The 26,392-nt window shown below is 37.4% G+C and overlaps 2 protein-coding genes across 5 annotated transcripts in view; both read right to left on the bottom strand.

The window, feature by feature from the left end:
• The window catches only part of LOC116303993 (Fanconi anemia group A protein homolog), a 55,932-nt gene extending 40,299 nt beyond the window's left edge, over positions 1-15,633 (bottom strand). For 3 of the 4 annotated variants that reach the window (XM_089033896.1, XM_089033897.1, XM_089033899.1), the window contains exons 1-21: positions 15,395-15,633; positions 15,093-15,177; positions 13,994-14,066; positions 13,024-13,172; positions 12,263-12,367; positions 11,375-11,451; positions 10,600-10,712; positions 9,824-9,903; positions 8,948-8,981; positions 8,326-8,377; positions 7,559-7,665; positions 6,795-6,880; positions 6,217-6,282; positions 6,056-6,131; positions 5,257-5,390; positions 4,707-4,817; positions 3,463-3,558; positions 1,760-1,837; positions 1,312-1,400; positions 814-874; positions 86-135 (exon numbers count right to left, since the gene is read on the bottom strand). In XM_089033896.1, coding sequence (XP_088890022.1) covers positions 86-135; positions 814-874; positions 1,312-1,400; positions 1,760-1,837; positions 3,463-3,558; positions 4,707-4,817; positions 5,257-5,390; positions 6,056-6,131; positions 6,217-6,282; positions 6,795-6,880; positions 7,559-7,665; positions 8,326-8,377; positions 8,948-8,981; positions 9,824-9,903; positions 10,600-10,712; positions 11,375-11,451; positions 12,263-12,367; positions 13,024-13,172; positions 13,994-14,066; positions 15,093-15,177; positions 15,395-15,438 — 1,766 coding nt within the window. In that variant the 5' untranslated portion in view covers positions 15,439-15,633. Of the gene's footprint in view, positions 1-85; positions 136-813; positions 875-1,311; positions 1,401-1,759; positions 1,838-3,462; positions 3,559-4,706; positions 4,818-5,256; positions 5,391-6,055; positions 6,132-6,216; positions 6,283-6,794; positions 6,881-7,558; positions 7,666-8,325; positions 8,378-8,947; positions 8,982-9,823; positions 9,904-10,599; positions 10,713-11,374; positions 11,452-12,262; positions 12,368-13,023; positions 13,173-13,993; positions 14,067-15,092; positions 15,178-15,390 lie in introns of all 4 variants that reach the window. The other variant, XM_089033898.1, reaches the window with a different exon arrangement.
• An 809-nt stretch (positions 15,634-16,442) lies between these two features.
• The window catches only part of LOC116303981 (protein VAC14 homolog), a 34,099-nt gene continuing 24,149 nt past the window's right edge, over positions 16,443-26,392 (bottom strand). The window contains exons 8-15 of the mRNA XM_031713628.2: positions 25,284-25,663; positions 24,221-24,286; positions 23,324-23,556; positions 22,811-22,985; positions 22,307-22,425; positions 21,672-21,751; positions 19,999-20,158; positions 16,443-19,280 (exon numbers count right to left, since the gene is read on the bottom strand). Coding sequence (XP_031569488.1) covers positions 19,127-19,280; positions 19,999-20,158; positions 21,672-21,751; positions 22,307-22,425; positions 22,811-22,985; positions 23,324-23,556; positions 24,221-24,286; positions 25,284-25,663 — 1,367 coding nt within the window. The 3' untranslated portion in view covers positions 16,443-19,126. The remainder of the gene's footprint in view (positions 19,281-19,998; positions 20,159-21,671; positions 21,752-22,306; positions 22,426-22,810; positions 22,986-23,323; positions 23,557-24,220; positions 24,287-25,283; positions 25,664-26,392) is intronic.

Below are 26,392 nucleotides of genomic sequence, written 5' to 3'. Positions count from 1 at the left end.
TTTTTTTGTAGCCTTGCAACCCATCAACGTTGGATGTGAATAAAAATGTAAGAAATACTCTAACAAAACAGAAGCAAGAACTTACTTGCTGAGAGTTTTTATCAGCTTTGCTGTTGTATCAGGAGTATCTGGCAGCTACAAACAAAAGAGAAGAATTACTTTGTTAAATACAATACTCCTTTTTTTTCATTAGTGCATACCACTTATTTGATGACAATAGACTAAGCCTCATTTATAAGTTCACTACTGCCAAAAGCTGGATGCGCTACTGACTTGTACACCATGAAGACAAGAGGTCTAAATGTCTTAATCTAAAACTACTAATTTATGGGTCAATTAAATGGATAAGAACAATTTTGAAATTAGGTTAAAAACACTAGTTAGCAACCAGCATTAGTAGCTCAGCCAATTAGAGGACAAAATTTGAGATAGATCGCTAGTAGATTTAGGCTAATTATAATACAGTTTACTTTGCCAATGACTTGCTGTTAAACAAGGCTCAACCTATACAAATGACACGGTCGTAGGCAGGGAGGCCAAGATCTCCAGCCCCCCCCCCTCCCCCCTTCATAGCAACAAAATGGCAGCTTTTTAGAATTAATACATTAATTTTAATTTTTGTTCTTTTGTAAGAATAAAACATAAACATTTAGTCCCTCCCCCTTTGGGAAAATAAGTCCCTGAATGAACTCTGCAGTAAAGGATCGCCGAAGTATCTAATGAATGAAAAAAAAGGGCTTAGGTCTGTAATCAAGAAACCATTACAGTACTAAAATATCCATTTTCTTGTTACTAAATCTATGCCGTACATACCTTCCTTGGGGTTAGAAGAGCAGGAAGAAAGTAACCAATGAAGTAAGGCTTTCTGAAGATGCTAAAAGCAAAATAAAAAACAAATTATAAGATGATAAAGCTGTGATATTTTGGAAGATTGTGACCAAATCAAACCAACACCACCACCTACACATAATTAGAAAGAACATTTATTATTTCTTTGCTGAATACAGTCAGTTGGAGTTTCTCTATTGCATGGAAAAGTGATTGTCATCCGAAAATATGGGAAGCACATGGGTGGCATAGTTAGTGAGAGAGCTCTCCTCTTACCAAGCAAAGTGACCCGGGTTCTATTACTAGACTTGGCGTTGTATGTGAACAGAGTTGCTAATTGCTTTCTCCTGTGCTTCAAGTTCTCCGTATTTTTCTATGCCTAAATTTCAAGAGGAATCCAGTTGAAGAAGAGCCACTCTGTGGAACTACACTGTTAAATCTCATTTATTATTAATTCATTTATTGATGTTGGTATTGGCTTACCTTGCTTCCATAACTGTTCCTGGTACTTTGCCTGTCTTCTGGTATGACCCAAGCACTTTTTCTACATCCTTGAGGGCTTGTTCTTGTTGCTATTCAATAATATGATGAAGAAAAACGTCAGTCTAATTCACTTCTTTAGCAGTATGCTCTACAACCACTACGTATACTCTAACCAAACATGCCTTACAACTGACAAACATTTTGATTGACACTGCACTGCAAAACATCTTCAGGGATACATGGATACAGGAGCAGACAAAGAAAGTGGGGCAGAAGCACACGAAATAGTCTTAGAATGGACTCTAGGTTCAACCACCCCAAAATACTGGGAGGATCGGGGGTTGGGAGATTACACTTCACTTAATCTGCCCCTGGAACATTACACAACTTAAGAACAAAAAGAGAGGGGAAAGTGTGAATAAGAAAAGAACAGACAACAGATCCAAACCTTTGACTGCTCAGACTTTCCATCTGTTAATGAAACTGAACCATGGTGATCATACATTCCTGCCAGCTCTATTGGTTCCTGTAAGTGGTGAGTAATATAACATATGCATGTTAAATAATTTCTTCCATCATTATACAGTACTCATGATTTACATCCAAACATTTTACACACATTGATTACAGGGAGAAAAACTGGAGAATTCAGAGAAAATCCCCTGGGAGAGAACGACACATCGGACAAATTTTTCTCACATAATGATGAAGTTTAGCCTAGCATCAAACCAGAGACCCATGCACTTTGAAACTAAATAGCCATGAGAGACAGTGCTGTAGCAGTGCAGTCATCCATTCCACCCATAAAATAAAGCTCAAATATTTTATTTTTTAGCATGACAAATGCAATTTGTTACAGGGCTTAAAATAACTACAGGAAATTGAACAATGTCCAGCCAGAACTGGAACTCATCCAGTGAAACCTTTGCGTTGCTGGTCATTTTGAACAGAAACATTGAGCCAGAAATGAGGTATGACCAAGCTTAAACTAATTTAGCCTGTGATGATGGCTGACGACTGATAGGCTGTAATTTTAAAGTGCCTACGACCCCTAACTCAATATTTCCAGCATTGATTCTACATGAAGTAAATAGTCGAGTGGTAAAATATTTTCATATGATTTGAGTGATGCATCTTGGAGATATCAAGGTTTATACTTCCAGTATGCTAATGAGTGTGATGTCATAGTAGGCATTATTAAGTATACGAAAATTTACTGGGGTAGTAAAATATCCTGTATAAAACATAATTATCTTACTCAGGGTTTATAGAAAGGTTATTGCCAATTTGTTTTCTCATAGTAATCAGTGTTTTGATTTTAAAATGATGACAGATAAACCCCAATGCCTACTATGACATCACACTCATTAGCATACTGGAAGTATAAACCTTGATATCTCCAAGATGCATCACTCCAATCATATGAAAATATTTCACAATTCGTTTATTCACTTCTTGTAGAACCCATGCTGAAAATATTGAATTAGGGGTCATAGGCACTTTAAGCCCTCTTGGTAACACGAATGGACCTAAGTTCCATTTTTAAAATTCAAAATGTCATACTCCTGCCTTTAATAAAATCTGGTCTACATTCTGGCCATTTTAAGCCAATAGTAAAGATAAAGTTATGAACCGAATCTTAACACCTTGACATAGAATGACACGTTGTAATCATGCATGGTTAGTAAAAGTAATCCTAGTTAAAGTTCACAGTTATTTGTATAGGAAATCACATGATCTCGAGTACAATTTGGTATTAATAGACATGAGTAATGTTTTGAAAGTTCTTGTAATTGCACGAGCCTTTAGGCGAGTACGAGTGTCTATTAATTCCAAATTGTACGAGAAGATCGTGCGATTTTTGTTTATAGTTCACTCAACAAAATTTCAGTAAAAAATGTGAAGCGACGCCGTCCAACTTTGTCTATTTGGTGGCTGATTTTCAGTCCATCACGCAACTGAAACGCATAAAAAAGATTAGTTCTTATTAGTTTTTAGGGCTTTTTTTTGCTGCTGTTGACATTGTTTTGGCCGTGTTTCCTACGGAGTACAATTAACGCTATAATTGTACTCCTCTCGAACAATCAGAGTCGAGTAATTTTGTTGCGTGTACTATAAATATATTAGTTGTTCATGCATATGATTTACTACCTTCAAGTCCATTAGTCTTGTCTTGGCCAGAGCAATATAGTCATGAACAAATGTACGCAGTTTGGAAGGGACTTCTGGAGACTTGATTATCTGAACCTGAAAGAGTTAACTCTCAGTTTAACTAGTCTACCCTGCAATTCTGAGTCTCTGTACATGTGTCTACACTGCACTCATATCAACCCTACACCCCTGTATGCCCTTGTCTCCTGTCTATACTTCACCCCTACCCTGCACACCATGTCTACCCTGCACCCCTGTCTATCCTGCACACCCTGTCTATCCTGCAACCCCTGTCTACCCTGTGCACTCTGTACCCCCGTCTAATCTGCACCCCTATCTACCCTGCCAACCTGTCTACTCTACACACCCTGTCTACCCTGCACACCCTGTCTACCCTGCACCCCTGTCTAACCTGTACCTCTGTCCACCCTGCACACCTGACTACCCTGCACACCCTGTCTACCCTGCACACCGGGTTTACCCTGCACACCTGTCTACCCTGCACACTCTGTCCATCCTGCACACCTGTCTATCCTGCACACCCTGTCCATCCTGCACACCCTGTCCATCCTGCATCCCTGTCCTTCCTGCACCCCTGTCCATCCTGCACCCCTGTCCATCCTGCAGCCCTGTCCATCCTGCACCCCTGTCCATCCTGCAGCCCTGTCCATCCTGCACCCCTGTCCATCCTGCAGCCCTGTCTATCCTGCACACTCTGTCCATCCTGCACACCCTGTCCATCCTGCACCCCTGTCCATCCTGCCCCCCTGTCCATCCTGCACCCCTGTCCATCCTGCATCCTTGTCCTTCCTGTACCCCTGTCCATCCTGTACCCCTGTCCATCCTGCACCCCTGTCCATCCTGCACCCCTGTCCATCCTGCACCCCTGTATATTGTGCACCCCTGTCCATCCTGCACCCCAGTCCATCCTGCACCCCTGTCCATCCTGCACCCCAATCCATCCTGCACCCCTTTGTGTCCTACACCCCTTTTTATCTAGCACCCTGTCTATCCTGCACCCCTATCTACCTTGCACCCCTATCTTCTCTGCACACCTTCTCTACCCTGCACACCCTGTCTACCCCAGTATGTCTTTCTGCTTCATTCTCTGTACCCCTCTCCTGCCTGCTCTCATTATCTTTACTTCAATACTGTTTACTCAACCTCTTTTTTTTGGAACCCTGTATTCCATTTGTAGGTACCACTAACTAAATATTGTTCACTATGAGCCAAGCTATACTCACCTTCAGGTAATGGGCTGGTTCATAAGGTACCCAATCATTAAGAAGCTGAAAAAAGAATTGCACAACTTTCTTATTGTTCAGGAGTGAACTTGCTTGGTCACCAAACTTGACCTGGAGAGAAAAGAAAATCAATCTCATCAATACTCAAAGCATAATATGTAAAAACATTACACCTGGAGGATGGTGGAATGAGATGCAGGGTAGGCAAAGCAGTGACAGTGCTCACTAATGCAACTCAAGTTCCATGCTTGAATGCTAATCAGTGATTGCTGCAATGATTTAAAAAGATTTTTTTTTGGCTTTCCACTCTTTCTAGAAATAGCTTTACAGAAAGTTGTGACAACAAAATGTATTAGGGATGATTGATGGCCAAAGAAAAATAATGCAAGAATGGAAGACTGCATTTTATGGTGGTGTATTGAACCCTACATCTCCTATGTTTAATATGAAAGATTTCAAGTGCATCCAATTCCAATCTTTAAAATAACACTTTCATTTTAACTTTTAAAAATTTTTAAAAATTTAAAAAACAAATTACAATTACAAGTACCTTAAACCAGGATAAATAAGAAGGGAAGACATGAGCTCCTTCTAGAGCACACTGTCTGATAACCAGTAAAACTGTACTCAATGCATCCACATCAAAACTGGTTAAAGCTTCATCAAGAAGCTGGTCTGTGTAATCTGAATCACAAAATGCAATAGAAGAACTTATAATAATAAATGAATTTTTCAGGTGTTATATGGTAAAATTCAGGTGTTATATGGTTGGTAGATGAATGGATGCATGTGTTTGTTGGTGGATGAATGGATGCATGTGTTGGTTGGTAGATGAATGGATGCATGTGTTGGTTGGTGGATGAATGGATGCATGTGTTGGTTGATGGATGAATGGATGCATGTGTTGGTTGGTAGATGAATGGATGCATGTGTTGGTTGGTAGATGAATGGATGCATGTGTTGGTTAGTGGATGAATGGATGCATGTGTTGGTTGGAGGATGAATGGATGCATGTGTTGGTAGATGGATGAATGGATGCATATATTGGTTGATTGATGAATGGATGCATGCGTTGGTTGATGGATGAATGGATGCATGTGTTGGTTGATGGATGAATGGATGCATGTGTTGGTTGGTAGATGAATGGATGCACATGTTGGTTGGTAGATGAATGGATGCATGTGTTGGTTGGTAGATGAATGGATGCATGTGTTGGTTGGTAGATGAATGGATGCATGTGTTGGTTGGTAGATGAATGGATGCATGTGTTGGTTGGTAGATGAATGGATGCATGTGTTGGTTGGTAGATGAATGGATACAAATGTGTTCTTGAATATTTTGATGCTCACCTTTGATCAGTTTAGTAGCACTTTCTTCAGATACAAGGAAAACAGCAAGAAATGATAGCGTAGTCCCCCAATCAACCTTAAGAATTAAAGACATTGACATTACACTCCAACCAGGAATGCAAAGGTAGTCTCATGGTAATCTAACAAATATCCTTACTAACCTCCTTTCTGCTAAAAGCCTGGCTGAGCAATTGCATGATATTTTCAGGTTTGAACATGTAGAGGAACTGGAGTAAAAAGAATGAAGCAAAAGCATTTTTTTATTAACATTTAACACTTCCAAAATAAATATATAAATGAGGGTCTAAATATAACAGCCTTCGAAAATATATTTGTCCTGCTTAAATTTGAAAGACATCAGAATAAGTTTCTTATTTATTATTTCTAAGGGAGCAATCCTTTTTTAGGAGGGGGGAGGGGTGGAGGGAGAATGGCTGGAGGTATCCAGGGGAGGGGCATTAAATCATTTTTCCAAAGTTTCCTATTTACTGTTTCTAAGGGAGCATTCCTTTTCTAGGAGAGGGAAAGGGGGGGTTGGGGTATAGGGGGCTGGAGGTATCCGGGGGAGGGGCATTAAATATCTACTCAGTCAAAAAGGGAGGGGGTCATCAAATATTTCATACTACATAAAGGAAGGGGGGACAAGAAATTAACAAATTTCAAGTGATTTCTCTGGCCCATCCCCCCCCTCCTAAAAAATGAATGCTCCCTAGCATTGAAGCAATTTAATATTCCTTACCTGTTGAAATTTTGTTCTTGTGTCTTGTGAGAGAGCTGAAAAACTCCATTTGTTCTGGTTCATCACAGCAAAGGAGGTTTGTGAGTCTATGATGAGGAGGAATAACTGTATGTTATGCAATGTCATAGAAATACAAAGACTGATGCACACTAAAATATACTTCTATTGGCTTTGGCTGTTGTATCACAGAGTGGGACAATCACAACAGAGTCCTAAGCTTCATACTAAATGAAAGCCCAAAGATCAAATCAGAATTTAGAATTGGATTCTTGTGAAGGGAGGAAAACCAGAGAAAACCACTCCAAGCACAGTTAGTAGAGAACCATTAAACAACTCTACTCACAAAATAATAATAATAATAATAATAATAATAATAATAGATTCTTAAAAGCACATAAAAAGAGTTAGGATGCTCTTTACAATATTTTTTAAGACATATACAAATGCAAACTAATCTATCTATCTATCTATCTAGGTAACTTAAATTTATTAGAATAATGGTAATAATGGTATGTGGGTATACTCCCCACTATGAGTGCTCCAACCAGCACAACATGGTGTAGTTCAGAACACCCAAAGTCGAGGACAGATCCACATGGTAATCCATAAAAGACACTGAACCTGGGATTTAAACCCTGCTTTCATTGGTGACAGGGGTACATTAGTGGTGTACGACAACCATGCTTCCCATTTGGTCACAATGAAAACGTTTGCAGTGAATTATTTTGATATAAAAAGTGTTACTAAATGTATAAAGGTCTTACCAGGAATGGACTTGAACAATAATTTGTGTAACTGAGCAGAAAAGAATAAAGTCATGGTGGATTTTGGAATGTCAGGAATCCTTCTGATTACTTCAAACACTTCTAACCTGTTAATTAGGAAACGGGTGGCATAAAAGAATTGACATACAAGTGGGGGTGTGTCTGTGTAAGGGGGAGTGATGGTGGCAAACACAGGGTTTGTACTGAAGTAACCACTTAAAATTCAAGGACTATTCAAGGAGTATACAAGGACCCAAAAATGAATTTTCAAGGAGTATGTTCAGCTAACTATGCCAAGGTTTTACACGGTGCTTGCACATGGCCAACTTTCAGATTTTCCAATCTTTCTGACTAGATCTATTTCAGAACCATGCAAGTAATGATCAAAGCAAAAATTCAAGGAGTTTTGCTAATATCATAAAATTCAAGAGCTTTTCAAGTGCCCTTGAAAACCTGAATTAAATTCAAGGAGTTTTGAAGGAGTTTTAGGAGTAGCACGAACCCTGCAAACAATATGTACAGTTGTTTAATGTAACTTTTTCACCATGAGGATGATGCATATACAATGCTGAACAATGAAGTTAACATAATTATACTGTAACTCTGCCCATCTTTTTCTTTCAGATGACGTTTTTCACAATCATAATTTTTAATTTCTTTTCAAAAACATGCCATTAATTTTAGAACATGGGTTAGGTCAACGACCTCACCTTCACATTTTTAGTGACATTTTATGATAACACTTTCCACAACTGCAAATGCCTCACCTGTTAGCCTCTTCTGTGGTATGATCAGCTGAGATGCTTGGTTTGCTGCAGCCTGATCAGCAATAAACAAGTTTTGTTTTGAAAGTATAAATGATGTTATGCAGGTGAAATACAGTTGTACTGTTTTATTCTGTAGGCATTACGATTTGTAATATCTAAGGCAGGCACCACAGAGGAACTAGCCTACAAAAGCTTAACAGCCCAAAATATTTTGGGATAGCAATAAAATAGGTTAAGCTAGGAAATGCTTTAGTTTCCCCCCGTCCCCCAAATTACCAATATAGCCCCCCTTGATAAAACCCCTGCTCTGTACTCGTAGCTGCAGTGAAATGAGTAAAAAGAATACATACAGTGCAACTGCTGAATGCAACATTGCAAGCAAGTATGTAGTTGCATTATATGCCGTACCCACATCTGCAACAGTTGTGCAAAATTCACTGTGTAAGAAACCTAAAACATTGCTGCCATTGGCATAAAAATGTTATCAGCTAATAAAACATGCCTTTTCTGTAAGAAACTTGCCAAGAGTGGATAGCATTCTCTAATCTAGTTTTATTGCAATATAAAGTTGGCATAGGTAATGAATCTCAAGAAGACTGCCAAGGCATGTCAAAAACCTTACCATCTATCACACTTTGAAGTATATCCTCTGCAATCTGTTGAAAATGAGTGAAATCAAAGATGATTTCTTAAGAAGAGTAACCAAGAGGGTGAAGTTTGTAATCTTTTGGTACCTGGAATACAACACAGATCGTATACTACTAGGAGATCATGAAATTCCAGGAATTGATGGTTTTCACGGCGGCCATGTTGGAGGAACTTAACAAAAGAATTGTCAATGAATTCTTTTGTGATATCATCCAACATGGCTGCCGTGTCTTTTGTTATTTAATTCTCTTGGGAATGGTTGAAATTCATCAATATTCCAGGACCCTTAAACTTAAAATTTCACGTTAGAAATAGTGAAACAGTTTTCACCAAGCAACTAACGTAGTCCTGGCAGAGAAAACACTTTTATTTTCAATTTCATTTATCTAATATTAATTTCATTTGTCTAAGAAGCCCATACACATATTTGAAATCCTTGAAGTTGGAGGATATTTTTGCTCTTTCAGAGGGTCATTTATTTACAATTTGGTTTTTCTCATTTTTCTTGGAATAAAGCGATATTTCAAAAAACGAAGTATTCCACGATATGTTATGGCTATAGGTCTACCTTATACTAGAATATGAGCAAAATGGATTTTTTGGCTGTTGCCAGCAAATTTTGATCTTGTTTGATTTTTGCTGACATCTTTTCTTTTAACCTAATACTAATAGAAAATTCGAGGAGTTTTCCATGGCCTTGGAAAAATTTTTTTCAGTAATTCCAAGTTCATATACCTGTCAAGGTTTAGGACAGCAATTTTCCTGTATTGTTGTTTGTGATACACTGGACAATACAGGAAAGCAAGTGTCCTAAAGCGCTACACATGTCACCACATATTTGCATGTTTACCTTCTCTAGGTTCGTTCTCTTTGGTTCCTTATCTTTATCCTTCTCTTTGTATCCCAATGGTACAATAACAGCAAGAAGTACTGCAAACACATGAGAAAAAATCACTTATAATCTCATTTAAGACCAGTATGCTATTTTCAATTTGATCTGTGAGTTAGCCATGCCCTGAATTAGATCAGCCCAGAGGTTGTTACAGGGTTTGATCTGTGAATTAGCAATGCCCTGACTTAGATCAGCCCAGAGGTTGTTTCTGTGTTTGATCTGTGAGTTAGCCATGCCCTGACTTAGATCAGCCCAGAGGTTGTTATAGGGTTCTATCTGTGAGTTAGGCATGCCCTGACTTAGATCAGCCCAGAGGTTGTTTCAGGGTTCAATCTGTGAGTTAGCCATGCCCTGACTTAGGTCAGCCCAGAGATTGATTTAGGGTTCTATCTGTGAGTTAGCCATGCCCTGACTTAGATCAGCCCAGAGGTTGTTACAGGGCTCTGTCTGTGAGTTAGGCATACCCTGACTTAGATCAGCCCAGAGGTTGTTTCAGGGTTTGATCTGAGTTAGCCATGCCCTGACTTAGATCAGCCCAGAGATTGTTTTAGGGTTCAATCTGTGAGTTAGCCATGCCCTGACTTAGATCATCCCAGAGGTTGTTTTAGGGTTCAATCTGTGAGTTAGCCATGCCCTGACTTAGATCAGCCCAGAGATTGTTTTAGGGTTCAATCTGTGAGTTAGCCATGCCCTGACTCAGATCATCCCATAGGTTTTTTCAGGGTTCACTCTACCTGACAGCATGCTTTCTTGTTTCTCTTTTTCTTGTTGTGAGAGTGATGTAGCATTGCAGACATCTATCAAACCCTTGGTTATTGCATGGCATGATAATGGATTAGAGGAACAGCTGGGGGAAAAGGTTAAAATATTGAGTCTTTTAATGGTTTTTAACTTATTGCTTCAAAAGATGGAGGATCTGGTGCCCGTCAGCAAACTGGGCAATAAACGAGGCTAGTAAACAGGTAACCATGGCAAACTTGCACTGGCCAACTTTGGTACCTGTCACACTGTATGCACAATGGAATTGCTTACCATATCTAATCCCAAGGGCAGGGAGGGTGGGGCCAAAGAGAGAAACACAAGCAACTGGCAAAGCAAACCATGTGGCCGAGCAACAGCTAGAGAGCATGCACAGTTAAGAGCTAATCATACTACTGAACAGATTTTGCTCCAAGTTAACTTTGCTTAATTAGAACCATATTGTAACTAAAATTTATATTTCAGCATCTCTATTGAATGCTATTGCTCAAAAGGACTCACAAACAAAAAACATTTGAAGATGTCATTTTATTATGAAGGCATAGGCCTGTCTTACAAGGCACCCATATTGACTGGAACATTATCCTTTTCCAATGGCTCATTGGTTTAATGTCTGTTCATGATCATGTAAAACATTTTTGTTTGACATGCCTCTCCAGTGAAGGTTCTGTATTCCCCCTCCCCACCCCTACAATATTAATAAACATGTGAGTTGTTCTATGCAGAGAATGCTGCATGCAGAAGGCTTACCAGGCGAGATATGTGTTGAAGGACAAGATGTGACAGGTGTGGAGTCTCCAGAACACTTCTATAGGAAGAATCTGGCCCTGAAGATTTGATATGGAATAATATTGAAATGTTGTTATGTGTGAATAATTACAGCCATTTTCGATCACAGCCCTATAGCGATTGCTTCTGTCGCAACGAATAAGGATTTGCTGGATGTCAATCACAAGGCATTTCCATAACATTGTCGGAAAACACAAAGCAATAAGGGCACATGCCTATAAAATGTAATGGAAACGCCTTGATTGACGTCCATCAAAAGCTTCTTTGTTGCGACAGAAACAATCTAAAATTAAATCTAAAATTAAAACAGGACCACGCCCAAATTATCTCTTTTAGGATTAAATTCATTTGGTTAAACATATTTTTTCCGACAATCATCCCTGCCCTTTTTACATGAGAGTTCCCCCCCTCTTCCTCAGGACAAAAGAGACTCCAAAGAACCCAAAATTGAAAAGATTCAAGCTTGTCATCTAAGCAACTACAGGGCTCTAAATAGCAGCCTGCCAATGGCCAAATGAAAGGACAAATTTCAGGTTTGCCAGGCAAAAATAAGGATGCTCTGCCAAATGAATAATAAAATGGCATGCAAAATGTACTGGAATGACCTCCTTTTACCATGCTCCTTTACTATGGCTGGCTAAAAAAGTTTTCTATTTCGAGCCCTGAACTGATATCTGACAAGGATTATGGCACCCAGTAAAATAAAATCTGGCACCCAGTTGTTGCTGGATAACAGGCTCACAGCAGCATACCCCTCCCCCCATTGTAACATCGTGGCAAAACAAGCGAATTGGATACCCAGTTGTCGCTGGAGTACTACTTAATGAAAATACAAAGTATTACTCGTACCTCTTGTTTGTTTTCTGAGGAAAGACACTTGGCAAAGTGGACTCTGTTAAAAGACTTCTCTGATAGAAGGATCTTGATTATCTTTATGATGGTAGAAACAACAGCCTATAGAAGGAAATCATTGCAAAGAACATTTATTGTTTATTTTATGCATAGAGGTCGTTATGCAATACCAGATATTGGGAAAGCATACAAGTTGAAGTCAATAATTCCAAGCCAAATGAAAAGTGAAAAATAGTCCCCTCCATGGTTTCCTGCGCCATCTTGAAAGGTAACCGTGTCTGTGCATTGAAGCAAGGTTGATAGACACACATGAATAATTGTCCAAGGTGTCAAAAAAGGTCTCTATCATTGCAAGGTCATTACCAGTCTTGCTTCTATGCACAGGAACGGTGATGTTTCAAGGTGGCGCAGGGAACTGTGAAGGGAAGCATTGTCGCAAAGGATAAAAAAAAGGGGTGGAAAGAAAATACCTCTACATGTCTTTGTTTGGTTCATGTTTGAGTGAATTCTTAGCTATTGTTGATAACTAAATACTTTACAGTGCTACATGGCTAGTAATTGTTTTACTGATATATGGCGTGCAGCCTAAGCCAAATAGAACCAGACACACACCATGATTACATAAATTTATAAATACTAATAAATCTCTTTATTTAAGTGTCTAGTTGATTAATGAGAGGAATGAGCTCTTAAGCACAGATGTAATAAGAGGAGGCACATTACTGGCACCCCAAGGTTTCAAGGCCTCAACTACATACATTTTGCTTCTGGTCAAGGAACTGCTGACCATTTCCATGGCAACCAGTCAAGACTTCTTTAACCAATCCTTTAGCCAAGGACTCGGCAGCCAAGAGGTCCAATGCACAGGAAGCCCTTTTGGCCTGGTTTTTCAACACATGTACACAATCTGAAATCAATAATGCAACAAAGTAAACATACACCAAATACCCACAGATAACTTGTGCTCACCAATGGTTATTGACTAGAATCAGGGTTCATGCTACATTTTTGTTTCAAAATTCAAGGACTTTTTAAGCACTTTTCAAACACAAAAATTTGATTTTCAAGGATAAAGTTTTTTGTATTAGAATGTGGTTTAAACATTGATTCAATGTTACAGTGCAGCTAATTCAGCCGGGGCCACGTCCACCAATAAAAAACAATCATGACACGCAACGAACCAGTAAACAAGCAACCAGAAACTCTTCATTCAATTATAATTGTTATTTATTTTAAAAGGAAAGTTAGAAATAACATCAAGTTTGCATTAATTTCAAGGAGTATTCCAGGAGTTTTGGCGTTTTCCCCTATTTTCAAGGGCTTTTCAAGCGCCCTTAAAAACGTGTTTTCAATTCGAGGACTTTTCAAGGATTCGCTGCGCTCACTCATGAGAGATCTTTATCAAAGATAAAATTTGTATCTCCGCGTGCCTATGTAATATCCTCTATATCTTTTTTTAAAGATAATTTATCTAAACATTAAATGAGTTTTAAAATTACACCAAATATTCAACTGTTTATTGAGCTTTTCAACCTAGTACATGATTATAAAAGCAAGAAACAAATAAGCCAAGATTTGTGATTGGCTGAAGTCAATGTGATACTGATTCTGCTCTCTTCTGATTGGTTCCAATTTTCACAATGTGATTGGTTAACTTTATAACAAAGGTCCCATTTGGAGTGGCTGCACATTAATTTTGATGCTTTTTTAAAATAAACAAAACATTACCATCAGCTGAACTAGAATCCTCTTTGAATCCAAGTTGTAAACTATCTGGAGACGCTTTACCTTCATTATATGTCTAAATAAGGAAAAAATATGGAAATCCAATAAATACACCAGTTTCACATTCAATGCATACCACTGTCTTTGAAGATTATTATCATTATTATTATTATTATTATTACAGACTCAATTGCACAGGCTTAGCCTCGTTTATAAGTCAGCTATTCACAGATACCATTAAAAGTCTGTGGGATTTCAAAACATTGGTATTGCTCAAGCTGCACATTCTTTACATTAAAGTTAACAAATTGCAAATGATTTACTCTTGCAGAGATGAGTCTTCAGTCTTAAAACACAGCGGTATTTACAGAATGAGAAAAGGGACTATTTCCATACCTTTACCATGGCATGGGATTAGAATTTCACATGGGAGGGGAGGGTTATGGAGGAATTGTATTCAAATACTTTCTTTTAACATGAAGAATCCCCAGTTCTCAGGGCTTAAAATGATGGCTGGTCAGTTGAGTCATGTTTTAGCTCAGTCATACCTCATTACTGGCTCAATGTTACTGGTCAAATTAAATGACCGGCAAAGCAAAGATTTTACCCGACAAGTTTCAGTTCTGGCCATTTCAACGGCTTGTTGTGAAATTGTTTTTTCACTACTGCCAGTCAAAAACATAAAAGGTATCGACGTATTATTTTTGATTGACAACAGAAAAAAATCTGTCCCATTAAAGTCTGACACGCGATGCAACATTGAACGCAACAGGACTGTTGCAGCGTGTGTACACCTGAAACTTGTTGCATGCAATGTTGCATGCAACAAATCTGAAGTTGAATCGCGCTCTGCTCTTGCAACATTGCGCACAACAAATTTCATCATGTGAACATGGCTTAGACAAGGCTGCAACATTTTAAAATTTCGAGCCAATCAGTTTGCACAAATTTATAACTGCTGACCAAATATCTTAACAAAGCAGGCTGACACAAGCGATGTTGCGTGATTTGATGGCAATGTGTGTCACCCCGATTCAAATTTGTTGCTTGCAATGTTGCACCTTGCTTTGTCTCATTAGCCAATCGCATCCCAAGTTCTCACCTCTGATAAAATTCCCTCAAAACTTTGGTTTTCTTCAATAAACGTTAGAACTCTAGACTTCAGGTCTTCCATTACTACATTATAACTGCAATGCAAAGATGTTTTCATTCATGTTTTAAGATTTTTGAAAGAAATATTCCAAATTATTATATGTTTCCAAATGTACGATTCGAAAAATTAGACACAAAATAAAATAACAAAATAACACAATAACCTTATCCTAGCTGACTTGTCATACAAATTATCTTAAGTTTTAATAGACAACGTGTAAGAATAGTTTAAAAAGAAGCCTTTTTACCTACAATTTCTGAGCAAGTTTTCGTTCCTGACGTCTGTCATCGGTCATACACTTCCAACGAACGTCGGCCCAAAATGCTCATTTTGTCTCGTTCCTAGAAAGTTTTCCAGCTTTTTTCAATGCGACAGCCTTGTAGAAGTAGTTCAGCTGTAGTTAAGGTGGAAGGAAGGATAATTCAAGCTTCATTATGAACAAAATTAGTTCAAAAACACTTGAAAAAATACAAATCTGTTTACCCGCCACGCGCGCTTGAACGAAGTCACGTGCGACACAGGGATCCCATAACAATAACATTGATTATTTCTATTTTTATTTCGCTAAATCACATGAAAATTTAGAGGAAAAAAATGGTTATCTTTCATACTAGGACTGCATCAGAAAGCCATAGATGCAATATTTGTAAAGATTATTGCAATCATGTGCCAAATATAGGAGCAGATCCAACACGGATCCTTTTGCACAAATTAAAGAAAAAGTTGTTTATGCTGAAATGTAAATAAATATGTATCGGGATAAACTTTCACATGGTTTACTTGAAGCTCTCAAATTTAATTTCTATTAAGTCCCTACCTTTTATGGGTTTCCTGTGTGGTATTGGGTTAAGGTACCTTACCTCTATTTTAAATTAATATTCCGAGTCTCCCCCTGGTCAGGTTTTGTCACTTTGTTGCATTATCATATAGATTTCTGGTTTGCGAGTCCCCTTCACTGCCCCTGCGCCATCTTGAAAGGTAACTGTACCTGTGCATCAAAGCGAGAATGGCAGTGCCCTTGCTTTAATACAGCCCTTTTTTAACACCATGGACAATATCATTCATGTCTCCATCATCGCAAGGTCCCACTTCTCATTTTAAATCCTTTTGGAACCATGTCAAATTTGCAGACTGCAGCAGTCAACTGATAAACAGAGTGAATGGGTGGGTTGAGGAAGAATGGGATGAGAGGAAATAATATAGGAGGAAATGGGAAAGAAGGAAATGGGAAAGAAGGGAATGGGATGTAAGGGAATTGAATGAGAAAGAAGGGAAGGCAATTCAACAGGCTGCAGACAGTTTGGCTTCAGCAGCTGTGACCTCAAGTCATAATAATTTATTATAGATCCTTTTAAAAAACAGAAGAATTCCAATCTCCTGAGAATTGCGACATATTGTTTTGTCCCCCAGATTGAGCTGCATTCCCACGTGCCGCAAGGGGTCTATAACATGCTCAACCTAATCCAACAATTGTCTAATATTGAATGAGAATTATAATTTTTAAAGTATAATTTATTTATTAATTGTTCTTATCAAGTACTTTACTAAGTAGTCTAATCGATCAATAATGTAAAGGACAAAATCTTATAATTTTTTAAAACTATAAGATATATATATTTATATATTTTCAATTACCACGTCATCTTGATCGACTAAACTAATATTCATCAACCTATTGACAGTTCATCATAATCTTGACTTTCATAGGCATATTTTGAGAAAATATAGAAAAGACTTTAGTCAAAACATTTTAAACTTTAGAAAATGTGAGGAAAAGATAACAAGGACCAGAGCTACTGATCAACCAATATGTGTTTATGTGGTGGGGGAGGGCCGGGCGTAGATTTGAAAATATTGCCGTCTCTTAAAACTCCAGTGTATGTGGACTAACAGCATCAAATCCAGGAGTAGCTTATTTTGTTATTCTATTAAATTTCTGCTTTTGTTTACTGACCTCAGAAGTGAGGCTCAGGCCACATTACATTGTTGTTTTGGTGTGATCAATAGTGAAGAAAGAATAATGAAAATTTATTGGTCATCATATGGACTATACCTCCAAGCCCGGCCCCTTTTTCTCTGCAGTCTACTATATTTACTATATACTAGTTATACAATGGTTTTAAGCAGCACACCATGTAATATACCACTTGAGGCACTTGCATACTAGTATAGACATGAGCCATTGGGTGAATGTACTAATACATTATGAGTAACAAGAGCATGGTTATAATGATGTAGAACTATTTTATCCTACACCATTGAAAATACGAGTCTACCCACTTGGTTAAAGAAGTACTTGTGGGAAGAAACTGTGGAATACTTAACAAATAAACATAAGTTTTTATACTATTTTTACAATAAATTGCATCATCACATTGTCAAAGTAGTGTGGATCTGTATACTACTTTGACAATGTGATGATGAAATTTATTTTCAATAAGAGGTAAGTAAAAAACTGCTAATATTTTTTTACGAGAACAAGAACAAAAAAAATGAAAAGAGTGCACACTATTAATTAAACGTCAGCTTTATCTGTCTGTTCTCTTATTGATGATAAAAAATAACCAATCAGTGTGCAAGAAATTTGTAGGCATTCTGATTGACTGTGTTTCCACTGGTGTGAGATAAATAAATATAAAGTTTAGTAAACTGAGCACTGTAACTGTACTTATTACTAACCAATTTCAAGAATCAGACATGGAAAATTTAAAAGTTGAAAGCTTTACGACTAGTTTTTTATCGTTCTTTTTTCCTAAAAAATCTAGCAATGGCTTAAACATTTATCTATGATTATCCTAATTTTTAAAAGTAGAAAACTTAAACACTGTGTCAAGTTTATGTTGTACTTAACTACGTGAGTAGAACAGACCAATCATTATAGTCTCCTACCCGGTTTTCTTAGGGCCATCACCCAAAGTCAACTTATTTAGCTGTGTTGTCACGACAACTCAAACAACATATGATGTAAAAGACTGGCCCAAATCGGCCCCTTTTTATAATAAGCTAAGTTGACGCAAACAACTCTGTATATTATCAGGATTATGCTGAGATAGCTGAGATATATATTAGATGATTTATTACAACAAAAAATTCGCCACACATTTTCTCTTATTTGATGCTGGATCTAAGGTAAATGGATCCAGTGTAAAATAAGAGAAATTGTTGTATGGGGACTTTTGGAGCTTAAATGCAACAACCTTAAAGTCGGCAGAAATGTAGGCAATGTTGTGTTTTCTCAAAATATGAACATTTCAAAACTGAATTGCAAAATTTGGAATTTGGTAACACCACACATTGGTGCTCTATTATCTTAATAACTCTGCTAGTAGCTTACCTATGATTCTTTGTCTTCACTAAACAACTACTGTACACACAGTATTCTTCGATTGCACATTACGTCATTGAGGCCATGTTGGTGCCATTTAACAAAAGATTTCTCATTAGCATCCATTGTTAACAGTACCACAATGGCTGCCATGTTTTTGACTTTTGACTCTTGGGAATGCTTGCAACTCATTTAATATGATATTGTGTGAACTTGACATAACAAATGCAATATCTGTAGATTTTCCTGCAGATAATACATTTATCATGTCAAGTTCAACCAAAGCAGAATATTATATCTTTCTTCTCAATTTACAAAATACGAAATAATAAAACAATAATTAAATTCTGTTTCGCATGATATCATAAATTATCAAGACCTCCAAAGAGTTCCTTTTCATAGGTCTGGATTTTTGAAAAACCTGTGGAAATCCTGTAGTGAAAAACCTGTGAGATTTCAAAAATATTTTGAGATAATTTTCACAGGATTTTCACAGGTTCTCAGTTAGTTAAAAAGACCTCGGCAGGTTCTCAGTCAGATAAAAAGACCTCAGCTGTTTTATCTGCCTCACCCTATGGCTTCGGCAGATAACAAGGCCCTGCCTTCATAATTTAACACATCATGTTCCAAGCTCATCCAATAATTGTTTACTATATAGCTAGTCACTGAGAAGATTCTGCTGTTGATGCTTTGGTTTTCTATGCTTTGTTACCATATGCTTTTTCTGTACTGCTATAAAATGTTGTTTCAAATCCTCAAAGTTGATTCTCTGAACGTGTTCTCGAGTTTCAAAGTCTTGTCGTGCTTCATCTCTGCAAAACATGAGAAATATGTATTCAATAACGTATCAAATGATTACAAATACATTCATTAGTCAAAGTAACAAATGATTAAATGAAATTGAAAACATGAAATTCAACTTTAAGATTCATAAAAGCTGCACGAGTGAGTGTTTTACAAAATCAAGGCAATCTTTTAATTATATACTTTGCAAATTGTTATGCTGCAAATGTTTAAAATTATTTCATACTCTTTTCAAAAAAAACTTAAATCAGTGTTTGTGCTGCGGTAACCACTTAAAATTCAAGGACTATTCAAGGAGTATACAAGGACCCAAAAATGAATTTTCAAGGAGTATGTTCAGCTAACTATGCCAAGGTTTTACACGGTGGTTGTACATGGCCGACTTTCAGATTTTCCAATCTTTCTGACTAGATCTACTTCAGAGCCATGCAAGTAATGATCAAAGTGAAGAAGTTAAGGAGTTTTCAAGGAGTTTCGCTAAAATCATAAAATTCAAGAGCTTTTCAAGTGCCCTTGAAAACTTGAATTAAATTCAAGGAGTTTTCAAGGAGTAGCACGAATCCTGTTAAATGAATGACTAAGGATTTTCCTCATTGATACTAATTTTGGTCCCTTTCCTGGCTAACACTACTGGACACTTTCGCAAAAAGTCTCGTGATTGATGCCAGGAAACACGTGGCCAGAAATGATTAAATGGCATATTGGTTAAAGAAAAGAGTATCATACCTGTATGTTTGTTCTGAGAGGACACGTCCATTAGGTACACAGTCCAGTCTGTGTCTTAATGTTGTGAATGCATCACTTTGAGGTAACAGCATTAAAAGACCATAAAGTGATTTTAATAAGAAATAGTTATGTTGGGTGTCCAATAACTGGAGTCTGAGATCTGGTGAATAAAACAAAAAATGATGATTAAGAGTCATGACTACAACTTACTTTTTAGACAATTTGAGCCAGCAGTAAAATGAAATAAATAAAATAAAATAAAAATAAATGGGATTAAAGATTGATTCCACAGAGTGGCTCTTCTTCCACTGGACTTCAATTGGAATTTAGAAGTTGATTTTTGCGGAGGGAGGAAAGCCAAAGGACCCAGAAAACCCTCGAAGCACAGGAGAGAACCAACAAACAACTCAACTCACATACAACACCGAGCTCATCGGGTCTCGAACCCAGGTTGTATTGGTGAGAGACGAGCGCTCTCACTGCTACATCACCTACACTTCCCATAAAAGTACGCAGGACAGTTGCCCTAAGAACCCAGTAGATTGACCATAGCCATGAGTCTCCCTGTAGCTTAGCAGCAGAGCGTTCGACCGGTATCTGGAAGGTCACAGGTTTGATTCCTGTCAGATAGACTCAGGATTTTTTTGAGTTCCCTGATTAGCGATTGACAATTCTAAAAGTTACTAATATTTCTTTCCCAGCTACCATCCTTCTCTTAAATCACTTTTCATTATCCTATCTCGTTACGATTTTGAGCTGCCAATACCGATCTATATCGACGGTGTTGGAAGACCACTAGTCAAAATTGCAATAATTTATATTGTATAGAGGCTTTGCACCATCAAGTGATGGCAGGAGGGAGGAACAACTAAATCTGGTCTGGTCTGATTTACATGAGAAAGAATTCAGTTTCCCGGGGAAAAAAGGCTCCATTGCTGTGCCTCCTGTCATGCCTGCCATCACGTGATGGTGCAAAGCCTCTATTCTTTGGGTGCAACCACAGGACTCAAAATCCCTAGAGATATAAATAACAATGAAGCAGTCGGTTGATCTAACAAGAGAAGCTAATCATGAAGGTTGCTTCGTTATAAACCAACATAGCGGGTATGAGGTAACACACCCAAGAATCTAGAAGTATGAACTACTAGTCCCATGAATGTCCATACACCTATTTCAAAAAACATTGTTGGTCAGCGATCTGAAATGGGTGGTCTGATCAAGACGAAACAGATTTTTTTATGCTCTCTGGTTAAAAATATGAAAAATGTCATTTTCAAATCAAAGGTGATGCCTTATATTCCAATTTGAAAGGAAACTGTGTTGTTCAGCTGTGAAAATGTTACCATTCACCTTTTCGGCGCAAGCTTGGATTGTGTTATGGTCACCAAAAAGTTCGGACATTGTTCTTGAATTCCCATACAATTTCACTGGCTTAAGTCCACACATTTGCACGGAAACTCGAGAGCAATGTCTGAATTTTTTGGTGACTGTAACACAGTCCAAAACAATTTATACCCGGTGACGGCTAGCGCAGAAAAGGTTAATTTGTAGAATCATACTAAGTCGTCAGATTTCAGATCTCCTACTGACGTTTTTTAAAATAGGTGACTGTACAGTTTGAGAGATGTCATTCACATTTGAGAGAAGATGTCATTCACATTGTTTCTACTTACAAGTAAATATTGGAGATTCTATAAGCTGAACAAGCTTGTCTATTTGTACTAAAAAGTCTACATTCACTTCTAAATCACCACTAAAATGTTGTCAAGAAAATAATACAGAAATCATGAAATACAAGTAATGCACAGTTTCAAAGACAAATGAGACATTGATTATTGAGCTGCTAAGTTGTTGACACATTTTTGGGTCCAACTGCTTACAAAAACCACTAAAATAAAGTGAAAATCGTTTTCAATGATTTAACCTTCACCTGAAACAATTTAGGCTTTAGACAACAAATCCTGTCATGAAAGAAAAGTAAGAAAATCTTTTATAGGAGCCCTTTAAAATTTCGTTTTGGAAGTCATTTTTCCAGATAAATGACATCTCACTTATAAAAGCTCTATAATGATGAAATAGCTTTAGACTTTAGCTATAGTTTATTCACACATATTGAATTATTAATTAAATATTACGAAGGGAATTATAAATTAAAGGTATAAATTTGTAGAACTAATATGTAGACTAGAGATTTAGGTTCATGTGTAGTGGCCAAAGTAGTTTACAAATTTTGAGTTGGCCGCCACAATAACATTACTTTAATGTTACTAGTTGGAAAAAATGTAAGACATGAAGCTAAAAAGGATACAATATCAGGATAAGATCACAAGCATGATGATAGTTCTGTGTTAACAAGCATAAAGAAACTGTTGCCACAGGATTATGACACCAGGACTTGTACAAACAGCAAAACAATGAACAGCTTTCCTATAACAAAAATAAACAGTGTTAAGACCCACACACAATAGTTGGACAATAAAGATACTAATCTGCTTAAAACTACCAGTATTTCAAAAAAGTATGAAGGGGTGAACTGCTGGCAATAGAGAGTTTTAGATTTACGTTCATGGCAAACGTGAAACGTCAGTTGACCAGTAAAAAATTCTTTTAAATTACTGAAAAAGAATCGCAAAAAAGTCCAAGTAGTAGAAAAACAAAAGAGTATTTGCACTTGGTGAGAAGGTAAAATACATGAAAACTATGAAAACGTGGTCACGTTTGCCGTTTGCGGGGAGAAAAAAAAGTCAATCTTCTAAAACGAGGGGAATAAAAGCATCGTGGGAATGAATCTATAGAAATGTCTTTTACTTACAGCAGTGCTAAGCTCCTTCAGCTGTAACCTAAGATCAAAGAGTTCTCCTGACGTCAGCAATATCATGTTGAGATACCGAACCATCAATGCAGCAAACTGGAAGTCCTCTTCTTGAAGAAGGATTTCTGATAGAGATCTATAAATGTCTTCTACATATAACAGCAAGCATAATTGTCTGAAACCAAGAAAATATTTTTTTTTAGTTATATACTGTAAGTGGGAGCATGGCTATATCACAGATCAAACCCTGAAACAACCTCTGGGCTGATCTAAGTCAGGGCATGGCTAACTCACAGATTGAACCCTGAAACAACCTCTAGGGTGATCTAAGTCAGGGCACCGCTAACTCACAGATAAAATTTAAAATTGAGCATGTTGGGTTTTCTAAAATGTGGAAAACTGAAAAACCCAGAGAAAAACCCTTAAAATCAAGACCCAACAAAAATCAAACCTGAAACCCCAGGGGGAAGGTGAGGGGTTCTCACCCTGTCAAACAAAACTTGAGAAAGTCACCTTAATATAAATGATCCTCTTTCTTCCAAAAGCTTTCTATCTTTTCTGAACAGCATCATAAGACTGTGCATAAATTTGTGAAAATATTTGTTCAGTTGACGAGGGAGTACGCTGGATTCTTCTGGTGATGGTGGAGAACTTGATGAAATCATGCTTGACGGAGGGCTTTCTCTTGGAGGTCCAGCAGATGATGCTGAAATCTCAGCTAAAACTTCTAAATCCAGTAAAACTACCTGTGAAAAAATACAACAGGGGTACATATTAACTGCAGTTCAAACCATAACATGTTATTATCGTTAAACTTCTCATTAAATAAGTGTTAATAGAGACTAGGGGCGTCATGGTATAAGTGGGGGTGTCATGGCTGGGGGCGTCATGACAAGGGGGCGTCATGAATGGTTACCCAAACTGCAGCTTTAGAGTGAAAATTGAATCAAAGTTATGTCAAACTTGAACCAATAAGGAGCAAGCAACAAAGCCTAGATACCTGAGAAAAAATTTAGATGTTATCAAAAACCCTAGCAATGAGAGATTGAGTCTTCAGTCATAAAACACAGCTGCAGTATTTACCAAATGAGAAATGGGACTATTAAGATACATAGAGTAGAGTTGTTTGTTGGTTCTCTCCTGTGCTTCGAGAGTTTTTCTCTGGGTTCTCCGGTTTTCCTCCCTCCTTAAAAACCAACTACTAAATTCTAATTCATTCTTTGGGCTTTCACCTAGTTTGGAGCCTAGCTCTGTTGTGATTGTCCCGTGCTGTGATACAACAGCTAAAGCTAGTAGAGTCTAAACTTTTGCAAGGTCTAAAACCCAGCCCCCCTTTTAAGGTTACCCCTGCCGCGCCCACTCATCATTTAGAAAAGATTATAATAAATCATCTGGTTTTAAGGTACATACCTCATCTGATGGGTCTGACAGAGTTTTTAATAATTCCGGAAACAATACTTCGATGTGTTGGAAAAGCTGTTGAAATAGAAAGACACAAAGATTAGAAACTTGTAAAACAATGTCAATCAAAAATAGGCAATTTGTTTTGGGAATCACAAATCGAGTATAAAACTAGTCAAGACTTGCTTCATATGCCACTCGTTAAACTCATGATTCATATGTTGACTCCAAATCAGTTTGAAGCGACTTCTGATTCAGATAACACACTTAATATGTAGAACTAAAGTAAATTACCAGTAAGCTGGCTGTGCCGAATGTAATTGATAAATTAATGGCAAAAGTGCAGCATATGGATCAGTTTGGTGATGCAATGAGCACAGGATATGCACGCTATATAAATAATAAAGTTTGGTCTGGCAGTCAAAATTTGGTACAGCAAATGTGTTAAGTTTGACAGGGCTTGCCACATTATGCAACACTGGAGTGGCAGCTGATTCACACGACACTCTTCTGCTGCACTTAAATCATCAATTAGGTTTGGCATATTTGTAGAGTGGTGTATGGAATGGGTCTATATGATACAGAGTTGAGGTTTTACAACATGGTCTTCAAAGCCACGGCAAAATTCTAACCATCAGTAGATACTGGCTATTGATGTTTCATCTTCCCAAGCTGATGTTCAACCAAGTAAACCAGAGAGGAAATTATAAATACAAAATGAAAAGAAACACTAATACTAGAATAAACTGAGAGAAGGAATCCATGGTATTTATGCTTGAAACCATTAAAGGCACCATTTGATGCTATTTCTAGAATCACAATATTGCAATATTGCCATTGTTTGTTTTCCTGCACTCTCGAAATGTGCTTATTCTATGCTGCTTGCTCACATTTTTCTTATTTGAAAAAGACAAGAAAACCAGAACAAATAGGATAGCTGCATGCAGTTCACATGTGCAGAAAAACAAATGATCAAGTGAATGATTCTAAAAATAGAATTAAAGATTCTAAAAATAGTATCAAACAGTGCTCATGAGATTCCTTCTCTTAGTTCATATTCTTTTCATTATACCTTATTAGGTGTCTTCAAATGCAGCTGTAAAACCCATCTGAGCATTGCAATTCTAGTTGGAATTGATTTATGTGCCAATTGTTTGGTAAGAACCTCCACAACAGGTCTCAGATCTAATTGAATCTGCACAACAGTGATATCGTCACACTCCATGGACACAGTTCCTGTCTCTATTGTTTTATCATCGTCCTCAGTGATTAAGCGCATCAAACACTGGTTTACTGTTGTGGCTACGTCTTTGATGTTGAGCTTGTCTTGCTCATAGGAAATGCAGGGAAGGACTGACTGGATGATTGCCGCACTGAATTGTAACATGGTACGACCAGACAGAGCAATGAATTCCTTAATCCACGTCAATGCTGTGAATTGTATTACTTCATCTGAGGAGAAAAAGATACTTATAAGCTGACTAGCTGACTGAAGGAATAGTAATGATGAAAAGGTAAATCAACAACTGAAGGAATAATCAATTGAAAAAGCAAATATTGAGTGAAAATGTGAGTTAATGAAGGAATGGATGGAAGGATGAAAGGAAGTGTAGAGAGAAGATTGTAATTGTTCAATGTGTAAGCTCAACAGGAGTGTTGGTTGTGTGTGCTTTGAGTTTTATGCTTTGTACATATTTTCACATTACTGTTGGTCGATAAAACATATTCATGGAAACTTACAGGCCAAGAAAAATAAAGGACCAGGCTAAAGTGAGAAAGTGAATGACTGAAGAAAGGGATGAAAGGAAGGGAGGGAGGGAGGAAGAGAAGGATGGAAAGATGGATGATTTAAGTAAATGAGAGTGCCAAAAACTATTTTCTTGAAGAAAGGCTATTGTACAAGGCTAAAATCTTGTTATTCAGAAAGTTTAATTTGTTTGGATGTGAGATGACCGATGAAAGTGGAATCAAATTAGTGTTAACCCAAAGCAAAAATGTTATTCCAAAATGAGGTTCAGGCCTTATTCCCCATATATTTTCTATAAAAAAAGCCTGACAAAGCTACATCCTAACACAAATGCAACAAAACATCTTTGTACAATTGAAAATACTGCTTCAAACAGGCATTTTATCATAGTACATCAGTTTCTAACTGTTTAAAAAAGGTTTTGAGTGTTAACC

The sequence above is a fragment of the Actinia tenebrosa genome, unplaced genomic scaffold, assembly GCF_029948245.1.
Source record: "Actinia tenebrosa isolate PJP-AT-01 unplaced genomic scaffold, QUT_ActTen_1.0 PGA_scaffold2__45_contigs__length_23673736, whole genome shotgun sequence".
Taxonomy (NCBI): Eukaryota; Metazoa; Cnidaria; class Anthozoa; order Actiniaria; family Actiniidae; genus Actinia; species Actinia tenebrosa.
Note: the sequence above shows the minus strand (reverse complement) of the source record. Positions and strands in the feature narration are given on the sequence as shown.